At 47.1% G+C, this 17,783-nt stretch overlaps 1 protein-coding gene across 1 annotated transcript in view; it reads right to left on the reverse strand.

The window, feature by feature from the left end:
* The window catches only part of Trerf1 (transcriptional regulating factor 1), a 136,302-nt gene that overhangs the window by 32,997 nt on the left and 85,522 nt on the right, over positions 1-17,783 (reverse strand). Inside the window, exons 4-7 of the mRNA XM_048805727.1 lie at positions 7,305-9,032; positions 5,839-5,885; positions 4,850-5,000; positions 3,386-3,756 (exon numbers count right to left, since the gene is read on the reverse strand). Coding sequence (XP_048661684.1) covers positions 3,386-3,756; positions 4,850-5,000; positions 5,839-5,885; positions 7,305-8,774 — 2,039 coding nt within the window. The 5' untranslated portion in view covers positions 8,775-9,032. The remainder of the gene's footprint in view (positions 1-3,385; positions 3,757-4,849; positions 5,001-5,838; positions 5,886-7,304; positions 9,033-17,783) is intronic.

Here is a 17,783-nt window from a genome sequence, read left to right on the forward strand (position 1 = left end):
AAGGGTGGGTGGGCGAAAGAAATCAATTCAGATTCTCTTGGCTTCTCACTACATTCCCATCTGCTTGAGTGGAATCCAGCTGAGTGGGCTCCGCGGGGACAGCGAGCCCATGTTCTGAGAAGGGGGCAGAACCATCCGCTCAGGGCAGCAGGGCAGAGGGGCACAGCCTGGCAGGGCTCCCAGGGCCGGCGACCCTCACTGGGCTCTGCTGTGATCCCGAAGGCCCAGGCCCACTGCGACCCCGAAGGCCCCGTTCTGGGGGTCTGCTCAATCTCCCCCCTGCCCACCCCTCACTGCTGCACTGCACTGCAGCTCACTTGTAGCAAGCCCTCCTCCTGGGCTGGCTTCCTGTCAGCAGAGTTAGTTTATTTTATGGCAACGGAACCAAGCTTAGTCTGGAAGGAAGATCTGCCACATGGATACATATATACTCAATAAGTAAATACATGCACGTCAATAGAGAAGCAGGGCATGCCAAAGCCAAACAGAAACAGACTTGGGTCGTGTGCCAGCATCAGCCCTGAAAGGTCAAGGGCTGATGTGGGTGGGGGAGGCGGCAGGGATACCTGTGGAAAGGTTCTGAGCGGTCTGAGGTACCCTCCTGAGCACTGCAAGTCAGGTGCCAGTCACAGCTGCAGTTCCCAGCAACCCCTGTGCCCAGGGTGGCGCCTGATAGGAGCAACAGCAGGGGGTGATGGGAAGGGCTGGCCATGGTCATGTGACAGGCTGCCTCCAGACCATGTGACTTGCCCCACTGGGCCCCTCATCTCTGAGCTCCTCCTGCTTGCAACAGGCTCTCCCTCAGCATCCTTGTCTTCCAAGGTGCCTTGCCAACTTCTAAGACAGGAGTCTAGGAAGGCAGAGAGCTGGGGAAAGAAGGCAGCAGAGGGTCTCAGGCTCCAGGCTTCAGTGTGGAGGTTCCTAAGTCCTGCCTCAGCCACAGGGGGCTCTCAGGCCACAGCTCCCTCTCAGGCCACAGCTCCATAGCCCACCTCTTCTCCCCACCAGAGGGCTCCTCACCGCCTGAGTCTGCGGGGTAGAGGCTGAAATGAAGAGAGGTTGAGGGAGAGAAAGGAGGCTGAGGTGGACAGAGAAGGCTGAGGTGGAAAGAGAAAACTGAGGTGGAGGGGAGGCTGAGGTACAGAGAGGAGGCTGAGGTGGAGAGAGGCAGCTATGGAGAATGGAGGAAGGAGGCTCAACAATTCCCTGCCCAACGCCAACTGAGGAGCAATCCTGAAACTTTAGCCCTGTTTCTGGTTGACTGATGAGGTCATGTAAGTACACTCGGACCTCACAGTGATCTCAGCTCTGCCCTGGAATCTAGACTTTAGATCACAGGGCCTGAGGTCCCTTTTGGGCTCTCTCCTCCAGCCTCCTGTCCTGCTATTCCACCTCTATTCTAGGATTTTCTCATCCTCCAGGCAAGGCTCTGAGCCACTTGGACCAGAGAAGCTACTCAGAATGTCACACTTGGCTGTCATGTGACAGGAAGTATTTACAATGTTCCACCCCACTAAGCTATCTGGATTCTGGAAGTGCAGACAAGCACCAAGAGCTTTTAAAACCTTCTGGCTACAACATCATGTACAACCATAAAAACTGTACTCCATATAGGTATGATATGTCAAAATACATTTTATGGTCCTGTATAACTAAAAAGAACAAATAATAAAATAAAAGAGCTTCTGGCTACAGAGAACTGGGAGAACTATTGACGAGTCCAACCTTCTCTAGTTCAAGGGATTAAACCAATACTCTCAGAGGGTAAGGGGCTCAACTGCCCTTGTCCTATTTGGTGAGACACAGAGCTCAGAATTCAAGGCTCCTCCAAGACATTTTAATTTCTTTACATTGCGTGCCAGGATCTTGCTCACATTCATTCAATTCCACCCCCATGTTTCCACTTCAGCCTATCTCTCGACTTAGAAAGTCTCTTACCCTGCAATTAAGCCAACTTCATCCCTCCCTTCAAAGCCTGCTCAGAACTTCCCTACAATGATCTCCTGTGCAAACTCACACCAAACTCCCTTGTCTGTCCCTAGTGCCTCATTACTTCAGGCCACCTGGTGTACAAACACACCTTGATTTATGATGGGGCTATGTTTCCATAAACCCATTATAAGTATTTTAAGTGGAAATGCATTGAACACCCCTAACCTACTCAGCATCCTACCTTAGGATCATAGCGCACTATGGAGTCTTAGTTATTTCCCCTAGAGATGGCAGGGCTGACTGGGCACTGTGGCTTGATGCCACTGCCCAGCATTGTGAGTGAGAACTGAACTGCATATGGCTAGCTCAGGAAAAGATCAATATTCAAAATTCAAAGTATGGTTTCTACTGAATGCACTTTTGTACCACTATAAAGTTGAAAACTTGTAAGGGGACTATCTGCATTGCCATCCATCTCTTCAGCCACCATCTTGAATGAATGAGGCTTGGTTGTGCTGCCTGGACTGTGACTACTGTGTGACTAGGAACCCTTGACTGAAATTTCTCCAAGATTAATAAACGCAGTGCATTTAAATCAGGAACTTCCCTGAGCAGAGAGGTGGCTTGGATATGCCATTTCATCTCTGCCTGTTGCTGACGCCCTCCTGTCATCTTCTGAGAAACAGGTTCTCTATCAGTCTCTCTTCTGAGGCCTTGGTATCACATAGAACCAAACTGTCTCTTTCTGGACTTTCCTAGTTCCCTTAATTGTGCTCTCCAATCCTATTCTGGCTCAACTCTACTCTCATTGCCTCCTGGATTCTCAGCAACCATCTATTCTCTAAGGAGAAACAGGACCCAACACACTACTCTGTGGGAAGGGACAAGTGTGATACAGTCAGTCTCCCCAGGAGAGAGAGAGAGAAAGAGAGGAATTTGAGGAAGGGAAGGAGAACGTTAACAGTTCAGTGAGAAACACAAATCACTTTGCTTTCCTGAGATTAGGGGTAGGTGGCTCTCAGCAGAACTACTTTGGGAACTTGAACAAATTGGGTTCTCCAGGGTATTTAAGCAGATGTGATGTTGAAAATATTAAGCATGTGTTAAGGCTGATCATCAGAATAGATGCCAGGGCTACAGCCTTGAGGCCCGGCAGTTCCAGGGGTTACCTCTTTGATGGCTGGATTTGGGGAGGTCTACTGGTCCTGGGAAATAGTCAGGGCCCTGGGCAAGAACTGATATTACCTGGAGAAATTATCCCATATTTTAATAACTGGCATGGTTGTATTGGTGACTTCCAACCAAATTATCCTCTGTTTAAGCCTGGGAACACCTTGAAGTGTCCAATGCAGCCCATCAACCTGGAAGAGTAACAGGTGTTTAATGGGCAGTGGGCAGGTGGCCAGGGGGGCTCAGCCCCAAGAGGAGGTCAGGTCAGTGACTCTGGAAGAGCTATCCCCATCTCCAAGAAAGCAAAGGGATGTCCCCACTCCAGGCAGGTGGGGCAGAGCAGCAACTCACAGCAGGCGCGTGGGGGGCAGCCCCCTGGGGGGAGTGAGGGGGAGAGAGGGTCATCCTCACGAGCACAGGCATCTCGTCGTCCGACACCGAGCTGGCTGGCTTGTCTCTGGCGGAGGGGACGGCAACGACGCTGTTGGTGAACCCCTGAGAGCTGGGCTTGGGCGGGAGAAGCTTGACAGGGACAGACACGGGCATGACCATAGGCGTGAGGCTTTCTGCCTCGGGAGGGAGCTGCGGTGGCGGTGGAGGCGGAGGCGGCAGTGGCGGCTGGGGCGGAGGCGGCTGGGCCTTCTCTCCTTCCTCCTACACAGACAATAAAGGCTTTGATCCTGGGCTGAGAGCAGCTCTCCCAAAGGGGATGATGCACTTGCTTTTCCCAAAAGGTTCCAGGACATCAGGCGTGGGTGACAGGGAACCACCGCTGGTGGTTTCCTTCCTACAAGCCTGGGTCCCTAAGTTTAGTAATGGCAGTTGAGGTAGATAAGGCCATGCATTCTGTTTTCTACATTTAAAACATCTTGACCATATAACACTTGTATGTTAAAATATTTTTTAAAATTTTGTGGTTGTCATTGCTTTTAAGGACAATGACACTGACTTGTAATCAGTAAAAACAAAATACATGATCTTCTGTAGGAGCGTTTAATTCCATGGGCTTCAGTTTTCTTATGTCAGGCTGAAATTGGCAACCTATCCTATATTTTATTTGGGTTAAGAAATCACACTGAAAATGCAAAACCTGTTATTTTTTAAAAAGTGAAGTTCTTTTATCTGGCCTGGCCAGGAGATGAACAGATCTGGGTAATCCACATTTTGATTAACACAGAAATAATCTCTTAGACTTTAAGATCACGAAATTCTGAGAAAATTCTTTGAATTTTAATTAACTTAATTAATTCATGGACAGTGTACTACCTAGATATTCTACGTGGATAATCCAGAGGGTGTTTAAGGCTCTTTGGATACTGGAACCAAACACCTTTGCACTGGCAAACACAAAATTCTGGCCGAGTGCCTGATGGTTACATCCTCTTTCCTTGGCCACTGACCACTGATCTTGAAGGCCCTAATGGCCGTTGACTTGGGTCTTTCAAGCAGCAAAAATTAAAAATAAGGTGGCATTTACATGTGTGGGTTTTTTTTTTTTTCTGTCTTCTCTGGGAAGTAGAGGGGCCTCTATTTGACCCTTCTTTGTAAGGCCAGGGAAGTAGGGCTGTTGACCTGGCTGGTTCCCAGCATCCAAGCTGAAGTCTTATCTGGTTTGGGGAGAACTATGCCTCCCCAGGTGCCCACATAGGGCTCCCATCCCAATTTCTCACACAGTTTTTTCTGACGGCGGCAAAGCAAAGCAAGCAGCACATGGTTTGAGAAGGACCAGGGACTAGGTCCTGCTAACCTGTTTGAGGCTGGGGGACGCCCTCATTCCACCGTGGGACCGCATGTGGCCATTCAGGGCGGGCAGGCTCTTGAACTCCTTCAGGCAGATGGAGCACGTCAGCTTGCTCTTGGCATCAAACTGTTCCCCAAACACTCCTTTGGGTTGGCCACTGCTCAAGGGGTAGGGCCAAATGGAGAGGACACACACACATTGAGGAAGGAGAAACAGCAGTTTATCACAAGACCTCTCACCCACAGCATACTCATTTTATTCTTCCAATGCTCCGCTGTCTGATGCCCAGAACCCTTCAGAGAACCAAGCCCAACTTGATGAAAAACTGAGGCTCAGAGTGGGAAAGGGCTTTCTTAAAAGCATATGAGAGTTGACCAACACATCCTCCTTATCCCAGGCCTTCAGGAACTGGGGTTCTCCCACCGAGGGTTTACTGCCCTTCCAGAGTCAGCTTGAGCACACCTCCTCTGAATGGCTTCTCTGAGAGACACTTAAGTCCCTTGGGGTAAATCCCCTGGGGTAGTCTGTACCACATATTTCAGCAGTCTACAAGGATCTGGCTTCGTCTTTAATTTTTCATCATGGCTATGAGAGGAGGGAGCCAGGCTACGGTATTACCACTGCATTCTCAAAGCCCAGCTCTGTGCCTGGCACACAGCAGGCACTCAATAAATCCTAACTGATTAAATGGTTATTGAATGCTTGCTATTTTGGAGGGGAGTGGTCGTTGGGGATTGAACCCAGGGCCTTACATACACAAGGCAAATGCGTTACCACGGAGGGCTTCCTACTGACAAGGCACATGATAACCACTGTGTTATTTCACTATACACAATACACGGTGCCAAGCACACAATCACTGCTCAAACACAACTGCTATTATTATTCCTATGCTTCTTTGAAAAATTGACCCTGAATTTAAAAATTAATCATGAGAAACAACCCAGTAAAACTCCCAGTCTCCGAAAATACCACCAAGCCTCCATTCATCCTACCTTGACTCAGGGGACCCCGGCTGGGCTCTCCCATCAGGTAGGTGCATCTAATTGTGAGCCAAGCAGGACACCGAAAGAAAAGAAGAAAGAGAAAAAAAATTGTGTTTCTGAAGTGGGGTTTTTTGACCCATGTGAACACTAGGGCCTAGCCTTCCAGAGCTTTCCCACTCCCAATGACCCTGCTCATGCCCACTTAAGCCTTCACTCTTCTGCACCTGATGTCCTTCACTTATATGCCCCTGACTAGGGACCACTGCCCTCTTCCTGGAGCAGCCACAAGCCCACTAGGATGCAAACTTCCTCCACCTTTCTCCCAGTGCATCCACTCTGTGCACAGACCAGGCACCATCCTCATGCCCACAAGGAACACAGAGGAAAGCTGGATGACTCAGCCTCAGGCCCCGAGACCACATGCAGGTTTCTTTTATAAAAGCTTTAAAAGCCCTGGCCATGGACTCTCATCCTTATATTCACAAAGGCCCTCACAGACCCAGTTACTACTTGGTCTGTGTCCCTGATGAAACAAGGTCCAGAGCAAGTTCACCTGTGGCCTTCAGCTTCCCTTAAGCCCTTTCTCCACCCACTAGTTCCAGATTGGGGTCCCCTTCTCCCAAGACCCTGTCGCACAAGTCTGTAGCACTTGGAACATGCCTAAGTACTCGGTGCACACAGTGGTCATTATCAGAACTAACCAAGAGTTAATAACCATGGCTCACAGACTCAATCTGGCCTGCAGACATGTTTTATTTGGCTAGATTGTTTTTTAAAAAATTCTGAATGAGACAGGGTGTCTGCTGTCCAGTTTACTACAGTCTCCACCACTACCAATTGTCTCATACCAGGCCATTTTGCTTATTCCTGTTACCATCCTAGATTCTGTAACAGCGAAGGTTCAATTCTGCAACTATATGCAGCATCCCCTTTGGGAGAGTCACAATGCACACTGGCACATTAAAGGCTCCAAGAAGCCCTACAGTATAGCAACCTCTACCCTGAGAAACTCCAAATTTATCCAACAAATCCATTATTTCTCCAGCAATATCCATTAATATTCTGTAGAACTGCTGTTCTGAACTTTGAGAGATGCTGTCATAATGGTCCCAAAGGGGTATCAGTTTCATAGGGATTACCCAGAGGATACAAATTTAAGGGGGTGAGACACCCATCCTCACTGTGTGGTCCCTGGCGTGTAACTCAAGATCTTGATCATTACATGAATCACTTAGGATATGATACAGTATTTTGACTATCACCTTAGTGAGATTATAAGCTCTATGGGCAAAGGACTGAATCAAAACTGAGCGCCCAGCACAGACAGTGTCTGACACATGTAGGTTAATGTTTATGAAACATATAAAGAAGAAAGAGGTTGATAAGTGGACAGAGGATTGGGCACTGCAGAGGCTCAGCCCTGGCTAGCCCTGTAACAAACTGAGATGGGGGAGACACTTCCACTGTGAGAATACCTGGGGCCACATGGCACTGGGAGACGGCTGCTGATGCTGAGGCCCCATGTTGTTGAGGTGGATCCCACTGGGGGAGAGGAGTGGTCGATGGGGGAGGGCACTGCTAACCCGGGTCAGGTCCGAACTTGCTGGGTCTCCCATTCCTGTATCAGGAGGCCCCAGATCCCCGTGGGAGCTCAGCATGGCCGGGGCCTGCCTGTCACTAGAATAAGTCTTCAGTTGACTGTCCTCACGCTGCTGGTGCTGGGGCAGGTGGCTTTGCTGGTAGAGGGGGTGGCTGTAGGGTTGCTGGGGCTCTTGGTAGTAGTACTGGGGCATGGAGCCCAGATGAATCAGCTGAACAGCGTGTGCCTGCTCCGGGGTGTACTGATGAGGGTCCCTGTGGTAAGAAGGGGGCTGCAGATGCACTGGTTGCTGCTGCTGTTCTTGCAAGTGTTGCATCATGGGTTGGGGCTGGTAATACTGAGGTATCTGCATTGAACTCTGCCGCTGCTGCAGTGGTAGCTGCTGTTGCGACTGCGGCTGTGGCTGAGGCTGTGGTGGGCGAGTCTGTTGCTGTTGCTGCTGCTGCTGCTGCTGCTGTTGCTGCTGCTGCTGCTGCTGCTGTATTTCTTGCATGGAGATCCGCTGCTGCCCTGCTTGCTGCTGTTGCTGCTGTGGATAATACTGGTGCTGCTGCATCTGTTGCATGTGCTGTGACAGCATCTGTGGAGTTTGCAGCGGCTGGCCTCCCTGCATTGGCATCTGAACCAGTGACTGCTGGTAGTCATAATACAGGTGCCCTTGGGACGGGTGCTGCCCGACCTGAAAGGCTGGTTTGGACAATCCCCCAGTGAAACCAGGGTGAGCCTGCTGGGCCACCTGCTGGTAGCGGGAAGGTATAGCCGGTGCTGGGGGCTCCATGGGCTTCTGAGACAGCAGCTGGCGCAGGGCACTGTCAGGGGCTCCATCCATCACTGCTGACTGGGTGTGCAGCACCTGGGCCATATTGTTGACCTGAATTCGCAGGTTTTGGTTGGCGAACACCTGGGTGAAAGAGTCCAGCTTGTGTAAGACACCACTGGTGAGCTTCTGGGTCCGGATCTCACTGGCTTGGGAGTAGGTATACTGGTAGCCATCAGCGGGCTCCACCTGGGCTGGTGCCCCCCACATCATATTTGAGTTGGCCAGGTTGCCACGTAGCTGGACATGGTTTCCAGGCCCTGCATGGCCTCCCCACCCTCCCTGCCTCGAGGTATCTATTTGGCCAAGGTTTTTGGAACCAACAGGTAGGCCCAGACCATCCCGAGTATCTTGAGGGAAGTGGGGGGAGATGGGCGAGGCCTGAGCAGCATCCATTCCACCCCCTGTGACTGTATTCCCATAGTTGTGGTTCAGCCCACTGTGGACACCAAGGGGTGGCTGTTGGTAGAAAAGGTTCTCACCACCATGGGCCACGTGGTTGGTCTTGTACAGTTGCTGATCTCCCATGGTGTCTGCCTTGGTTATGAATGTCCAGCCACAAAACCATAAAAAAAGGTAAATGAAGAAAACCCAAAAAGACAGAAACCCTGAGAAGCTGAGAGAAAGCGTCCACACTACTCCATGGCTGACATGTCTGTAAAGGAGGCTGGAGCCAGGGGTTCCTCTTGGCCTGTACCACTCATCTGCAGAGCCCGGGGTTTTACATCCTCACCCGAGCTGAGGTATGGACCAAATACCACTGTGGTGAGGAGACGCTGCTCACACCTGCAAGACAAGACACAAAGGAAACAGTTTACTTAGATGTTTCATGACAAGCAATTCTCTCCATTACAACCAGTTATAAAAAACAAATATAAAGTAGGACATTCAATTAGAAACAGCCGGTATCATACATTTCACATCCTTTGCAATGGTTCTGCTCATCTGGACTCTCCCATGAGGTGTCAGAGTTCTCTTACTTTCAAGCTACTGTTCAATGGCTCATTAGTTCATTGATTTGTTAATTTACTGTTTTGTTCATTGATTAATTCACCCGTTCTTCTGGGACCTTGCTATTGCAAATCTGGCACTATTTTAGGACCTGTGGGGGATATGAAGGAGTTTAGGACATGCAATTTATCTGTTCAACAAATATTTTAGACACCTACCAAGTATAAACTTGATGCTGGGAGATGATTAAGACATGGACCCAACCTTGAGGGGCTGATAGTTAGAAAAGGTGATGGGGTACATAAATCACTACAACACAAAGAGGAAAGATCTGTATGTGATAAAAAAAAAAAAAGTAAAGGTGAAAAAAGGAGATTTGGGAATTCAGAGACTAGAGAGCCTATTTGCATTGCAGCAGAATAGAACTGGAGAGGGGTTGGAAGGAGGAGTAGCTGGATCATCAGCTCAACCTAACAGTTGCCTGGCTTCTGTGGTCCCTGCTTAGGGAAATGCTTCTACCTGGCCAGAAGCTTATGCCATGATCTGGCATAAAAACGTTGTCTGGATCAATAAGTTTTCCTCTTTGAGAAACTTGAACAGGAAACTGGAGAGATTGGTCTGGTCTGGTTTGAGTCCATTTGGGTTCTTGAGTATCGACTTCCAACTGGGCTGTGAACTTCTGGGAGCACAGGAGGACTCTCCAAGCACTGCACACACACCTGAAGTTTTGTTGGGCATATGGTTTTTTGCAGTCATTGGGATTGAACCCAGGGGTGCTCTACCTCTAAGTTACACATACCCAGATCTTTTTATTTTACTTTGAGATAGGGTCTCTTTGAGTTGCCCAGGCTGGCTTTGAACTTGTGATCCTCCTGCCTCAGCCTCCTCAGTAGCTGGGAGTATAGGTGTGCACCACGGAACCCAGCACACCCCTAAAGTTTTAAGAGAATCAGTTTCCAAATCTTCAACTTCTCTGGGAGCTCCTTTCTGTATCTGGAGAATGAGAGAGGTACTGTAGTCCTTTGATACCTGCTCTTTCATAATTGCTCTCTTCCTTTACAAAAAGAGAAGTAAACTCACCCATCGGATCCCAAATTTTAACCAGACTTACTGGTCCAGAGAGAAACCCACTATGTCTCCGATCCGACTCCCACTGGCTGCCACACAAGAGGACACTTAGAAAATCAAGAAAGCACGCACAGGACTAATAATGCAATCTCTCCAACAGGGACAGTTTCTAATTTGGGGGGTGGTGGTGGGGATGGCTACTGGGGATTGAACCCAGGGGTGCTCTACTATCAAGCCACTTCCCCAGTTCTTTCTATTTTTTGAGACAGGGTATCAATAAGTTGCCAAGGTTGACCTTGAACTTGTGATACTCCTGACTCAGCCTCCAGAGTAGCTGAAATTATAGGCATGCATCACTACAACCAGCTTCTAGTTCTTTTTTTTTTAATTAGGAAGTTCTAATTGAAATAATTCAAATATGATTTTTTATGCCTTTATTTATTTACTTGTATTTATATGGTGGAACCTGGTACCTCACACATGCAAGGCAAATGCTCCACCAACTGAGCTACAGCCCCAGCCCTCAAATATGATTTTTTGGTGATGGATCACTTTGTGAATTTTGGTATACAACCCAGAAGCAGATCAAAGAGTCAAGTGACCCTGCTCTGACAAAATTTGTGTTTCTATGTGAATGAGGGTTTTCAGTGTTTACACCTACATAAAATGAAAAATGGAAATATAACAATGCTGATCTTTGTCTCATGCTAGCAATAAATAATGGTCTTACATGGATAAATAAATAAATTGCAGAAACATGCCAGCTCTAACCCTGTGTGATAATCCCTGGGCATGCATGCTCTGTGATAATTCAAACTGTACACTATCTGGTCAGATACTGATATGTATGTTGTATAGCAATAAATAAGTCTTTTTTAAAAAGCCATTTACTATCACCATCTCATTAAGAGAAATATTTTCAATATAATTTTATTTTTATGTTTATTAATTAGTTATCCAAATTAGTAATACATTTGTGTTGTTCTGATCAATTATGTACTGTTAGTAATTGTAACGATAACTCAAGCCAGAAGAAAAATCTTAATGCATAGAGCTTTATGATTTTAGGAAATTAAAAAAGTTTCAACTTTATATAAGTCATCCCAGAGAAATATGACGGGGACACAAATGAAAGAGTTTTAAGCATAAAAATATATTACATATATAAAATTAGGATAAAATTCCACGGGGAAACTGAAATGGAAATAAAATTTTAAGGAGAAAAAGAACACAGACTATTAAAGAAGAGCATGTTCGTGCAGTTTTTGAAGTGGAGGATAGTGGGTACTGAGTTGCTGCGGTGTTTAGATTCCACTGGATAAAATTAAAACAGTGACGTCATAGTTTTACTTAAAAATATCAATGTTTACAACATTCTAGAGATCGTATCTTTTGCAAACACATGATTAAAAAAAATGTAAATGTAAACTTAAAAATGGGTGAGAGAGGAGCCCGGCGTGGTGGTGCACGCCTGTCATCCCAGTGATTCAGGAGGCTGAGGCAGCAGGGATTTCAAGTTCAAGGCCAGCCTCTGCAACTTACTGAGGCCCTAAGCAACTCAGTGTTGCTGTCTCAAAAATATAAAATAAAAAGGGCTTGAGACGTAGCTCAGTGGTAAAGTGTCCCTGGGTTCAATTACCAGTATTTTTTTTTTTTTAAAGGTGAGGGGGTTCATGGAAGATTTTTTTTTTACGTAGAAAAATCTGGAAACTACTGCAGTTGTCCCCTTCCACTTGGGAGTGAGCTATGTTGGTCTCGGTCCCTTTCTGAACTATAAGAGAAAGAAATGGAAAATTTGTGCTCAAGGGGTTTGGCTTGATGGGATGAAGAGGGGATGGAAGGAAGCAGAGGAAAGAGTCAAGGATGGCCACATGCAGCTGGGGCAGGACCTGAGCTCAAAGTGACGCTGGGAGCAATGAATGGCCACAGAGCACGAGGGCACTGGGTATGAGAATGCCAGAAACAGGGAGACCAATTCTCCTGCTTCCAAAAAGGTATAGGTCAGAAATGCAAAACTACAGCTCCAGCAGAGACCTCCTGAATCAGAATCTGCATTTTATCAAGGGACCCCCTGCCCCCAAGTGATTCGTGGACACCTAAAATCTGAGAAGAACTGGATTAGTGGGCTCTTGCTGCATACAGGTGACAGAGAGTTAGAACCTGAACTCAGGTAACAGTGAGTAAGGAGAGAGAGAAATGAGGGAAACTTCCCCTATGCTGCTGTTAGGAAGTCACTTTCTTTCCTCAAAATGCTCTGCCCTTCCGGGGCTTGTGACAATCTGAGAAGACACCTCCTCCCTTCCTCACATGGACTCTCTCTCTTAGTGGCCTCATCGATGGCCCATCCCCTGTGGTCTCCCAGTGATTACCCCAGCTCATTTATCTGAGCTCCTAGTCAGCTACCTAATCCACCTCACCACTGCCATGTTCAAGGGAATTCAACATCAACTTCCCCAAATTGGATGCTGTATCAAGGATCTCTTTCCTTGAATTATGTTCCCTCCTGGTACAGGACCTTTGCACATGCTGTCCTCTCCCTTTCTTTATTTAAAGAACTCTTCCCTTTCCCACCTCCTCTCCATCTATCCAGTACTCACTTTTGAATCTTAGTTCAAACTATATTTTCTCAGAAAGTCCACCGTGACCCCAAGTCTACACCAGGTCCCTTTCTTATACATTCTCATAATACTCTTCCTCAGACCATTCTTCCTCAGAACATTCTTCTCAGTTTTTAATTGTACTTCCACCAGTGCAATTATCTGGTTAGTGGATTTTTTTCTATTGGAACCAGGTCTGGTTTTTAAACCTCTGATTCTATTTCCAAAACCTGTCATAATGTCCAGCACACCATAGGCCCTCTAATAAGATTTGCTGAAGAAATGGCAATATTTGGGGCTGGGATTGTGGCTCAGCGGTAGAGCTTGCCTAGCATGGGTGGGACCCGGGCTCCATCCTCAGCACCACATAAAAATAAAGGCATTGTGTTGTGTCCATCTACACCTGAAAAATAAATATTAAAAAAAAGAAATGGCAATATTTGTTGAATCAACCAATGAATGTGAAAAACACACATATAAAACAACAACAACAACAACAACAAAAACCAGATAACAATGATCAAGTCCCCCATATAAGCAGAAAATGAAATTCTGTATAGGTCAAGCAGATGGTAAGCCCTCTTGGAGAACAGTTAGATTTCACCACGGTCTTGATGGACAAATAGGACCTAAAGAGGTGGAGAGGACCAGGAAGGGGATTCCAGACGAGGGAACGGCATGAACAAGGCCCTGGAGCCCAGCACAGGTGTCCAGGCTGGGATACAATGTCCATGTCAGGAACTCCTCCACCATCAGATGGAATCTGTAAGGTGGAACACCTGCCACAGGTGTTATGTGGCACCCAACGTAATATCCTGTGGGCCTTGGGCTTGGTGATTCTGGAATGCCTCTCCTGGTGTATGTCTCTCTATTCCTCAAAAGCCCTGCCTTAAGTCACCCGTCCCAGGAAGAATGACTTGTTGAGACTCCTAACCCCCACCGTGGCCCTGTGGATGGAATGGAAACTGCATCATTTAACTTTTGTTGGTATGTTTGTTTTGTGAAGTCCTCTTAAACTGCTGGGGAGAGGGATTCCTTTGCATTCTGAGCTAGAGGAATTTATTCTTTATTCATTGGTATTTTTAGAATGAAAATGTTGTTTCTTTATAAACACAGACCCTAGATGGAACCCTAGGTGGTGGTTCCTGAGTTAGCAGCAGTCTTATCAGCCGTTAGTGGTTTGGACATGAGGTGTCCTCTGAAAACTTGTGAGAGACAATGCAGAAATGGTCAGAGGTAAACTTATTAGATGAGAGCTGTGACCTAATCAATGGATTAATCTGTTTGATGGATTAATAATTTAAATGGACTACTGGGTGATAATTTTAGGCAGGTGGGCCATGGCTGGAAAAAGTAGGTCACTGGTGGAATATATTGTGCCTTGGCGGAATATACTGTGTCCCTTGATCCTTGCATTCTCTCTCTGCTTCCTGGGTGCCAGGAACTGAGCAGCTGTCCTCCGCCATGCCCTTCTGCCATGATATTCTGCCTTGTCTTGGGCCCTGAGCAATGGAGTCAGTGAACCAAGGTCTGCCCTGAAGTCGTGAGCCCCAAATAAACTTCTCCTCCTCTAAGTTGTTCTTGAAGGGGTATTTTGGTCGAAGTGATGAAACGCTGACTAACACAGTTGGCCACTTATTGCACATGCTAATTAATTCTTGCACATGCTAATTAATTCAACCCCTCAGACCCAATCATCAGAAAATCAAAAACTCTCTAATCGGAAATGATTAGAACCCAAAGTCTGAGTTCCTGGTAATCTGCTGCAAGCTCAAGTTGAGGCCACTGCTTCAGAGATCACCTAGTCTCCCCACCACACAGGAAGAAACTAAGAGCCAGAGATGGACCTTCTGGGCCTAGAATAGGGCCTGGCTCATAGTAGGTAATCAAGACTCAATTGCTTGGGCTGGAGACGTGGCTCAGCATTAAAGGACTTGCCTAAGCACGCACGAGGCCCTGGTATTCGATCCCTAGCACTGTAAAAAACAAAACAAAACAAAAAAACCCCCAATTGCTCAATGAGAAAGAAGGGAAAATGAGTTTCCTCAAGACACCAAATAAATGTGCCATTTATTTCATATTAAATTTATACATTTTTAAATACGTGGTCCAAAATTCAGAAGAGTGAAAATTATCCCACATAAATGCCTGAAAATAATGTGGAAAATCATAGCAGAAATTTTAAAAAGGGTATATGTGAAAAGTCTCCCTCCTGCCTCATTCCCCAGCCACCTGGGACCCCTCTTGGGGATAATCAATCTGGTTCTTGCATTTCCTCCTGGAGAGACATATTATGTTCACACAACAACAGTTGGACATAGTACCTTATGTGCAAATGGTAGCATGCTAGGCCCATAGTTCAGCATCTTGCCAAAAGACTACTTTAAAACATATCATTTAAATCCTAGAAACCCTTCTTCTTGGTGGATTAGCTGATCTGCAGAATTACCATAATACCAACTCAGGATTTAAGTCTTCATTATTTTTCTAATAAGGCAACTGCTTTGCTCATTATGTACGTTTCCTATTGGGTAATTGGTTTTCATTCATGAACTAATGAACGGAACTACTACTTTCACATTTATTCGTGAATTCCTTCCTTAGAGGAAGACTCTGGGACTCTGGAGTAGGCTCCACAAATGCCACTCAGAACCCAAGGTCCTCCCCTGCACCACCCCCACAGCCTGACTGCCATACTGACCACACTGCCTTCTCTGGGCTTGCCTCCCCAGGGCTGATGGTCACCCAGAGGGAGGAATAGCAGCCAACCTGTTTCATGTCCCTTAAGACTGGGATCCAAAAGATGCTCACTAAACACCAAACTCAAACACTGAGCTAGGCAAAGGAGACCAGGAACAGGTCTCTTCACCCCCAGGTTCCATGCCTCTGATACCAACAAGCGACACAAATTACTATTTTCTGCAGAGGGCCTTTTGCCCTGAAGCACCAGATCTGTGGAGTGCTGCAGATAATCACAAGGCTATACTGAGACCTCTTAGAGTAGGGGTTGGCACACTGCACAGACAGGGCCAGGTAGCAAATGTTTTCAGCTTTGGGGACTGTGTGGTCTCTGTCCCATCTCTGCTGCTGTAACGTGTAGCTACAGATGATGTACCTGTGGGTGGGTGCGGCTTTGTTTAATACAACATTATTATTATTACTGTTGTTGTTGTTGCTGGGGATTGAACTCAGGGGCTCCTTACCACTGAGCTACATCCCCAGCCAAGTGCTGAGGTTGGCCTTGAACCTGTGATCTTCCTGCCAGCCTCCTGGGTAGCTGGAATTACAGGCGTGCACCACTGAGTCTGGCTGTAAAAATCCTTCTCAGCTCACAGGCTCTACAAGAACAGGTGCGGGCTGGTCCTGGCCATAGCTATGGTTTCCTGGTCCTTGTTCTAGAGCATCAAAGTCCTTTCCCAGCTTGGGGCACCAGGAGACAGGGGCCCAGTCTGCAAGGAGGACATCTGTCCTAAGGACATCCTTTGAACCAGACAGACAGACATTAGGAGAGGAAGTTGACTTTGGCCGAGGTCTCTGTGTTTGCTTATAATTCCGAAGGGGTAACACCCTGCTCCTGCCAGACCACCACCGCTTGTTTGAGGAAGAAAAACCAAAATGACTTTCCTCTTTCCGACCGGGCCGTCATTTAGAGACTGTATATACAATTCTGCAAATTGCCTTGGCTTGTGTTTTAGTCCAGCCTTCCTCTCAGGTCTCTCAAGGAAGCTTAACTGATTCCCCTGGGATTCTTTTTCTCTAGTTCTCCCCCCAAAAGGAGGCAGGAGCCAAGGGCGGTTCTCCAAGACGTGGGCTCGTGGTTCATGGTTCCCTTTTAAGCAATGTTGTTATTCTAAATGCTTTCTGATTAGTCTTCTAAATAAAGCCGGTGGCTATTTTATAATCCAGTAACCCGATTACCATGGATGTGCTCTGCCAGTGATGGCGGTTAGCATCTGCACCTCCCCAGTGCTGTGTCTGGCTCTGGCTCGCTCTTCCTTTCTGGACCTGCTGCTCCTGCCTGGGCTGCAGGCTGACTCTGCCGTGGGAGGATTTTTCCAGGCTCCCTTTGAGTTCCAAGGGACATTTATTTCTCCCACCTCAGTGGTATCCCATGTTCTCTCCCAAGTTCTAGGAGCCTGACTCATAGTTTGGGAACCTGCAAATTGGGCAGTTTAGACTTTGCTTCCTGTAGGCACCAGGAAACCGGAGATTGGAGCTATTTCACTTGGGTGTAGAGGCTCCTGGTCCTCACTGTCAGCACTATCTTCTCTCAGTAGTTCTTTGCTTTCTCCTCCCTGTGGCTGCTATATGCCACCTCTTCTCTGTCTCCCTAGCTGGCATGGAGTAGTGTGGCTGCTGAGGACCTGAGAGGGAAATGGAGCCACAGCAATGCAGAGCAGCTTCCTGGAGCAGGTGACCATGGTCTGGCTGGGACTGACTGACATATTTCTGGGTCTATTTTCAAACCACTTTCCTTGGTTGGGACTAGGTAGTGAGATCAGGAGTGTCAGTGCTGACTCCTGAGTGTGGTGTGGTTAGAAGGGCACTGGAGTAGAAGACAGGACAGGGCTTTGGTTCTGTCGACTGTGTGACCCTGGGGAAGTCATTTGCCCTTTATGGACTTTGATCATGTTATTATATATACAAATAATTGAAGTAAAATGTTCTAAGGGAGTGTGAATAAAATCCATATGATCTTGGCCTCATCCTTCACTGACTTGCAGAAGCTAGAATCTAAGGTTCTGTATTTGGTTGGTAGGGGGCAGATGCACAGAGCGAAGAAAATACCACTTGGTTTCCATTTCTACTTTCAGGATACACAGAGGTTAGGGAGGGGAGGCAAGGTTAAATTGATATAATTGATGTGACCAAGCACTTCTTCTTCCTCCGCCCGTTTTTTTTTTTTTTTTTTTTTTTTTTT

This window comes from Marmota marmota, unplaced genomic scaffold (genome assembly GCF_001458135.2).
Source record: "Marmota marmota marmota unplaced genomic scaffold, marMar, whole genome shotgun sequence".
NCBI lineage: Eukaryota > Metazoa > Chordata > Mammalia > Rodentia > Sciuridae > Marmota > Marmota marmota.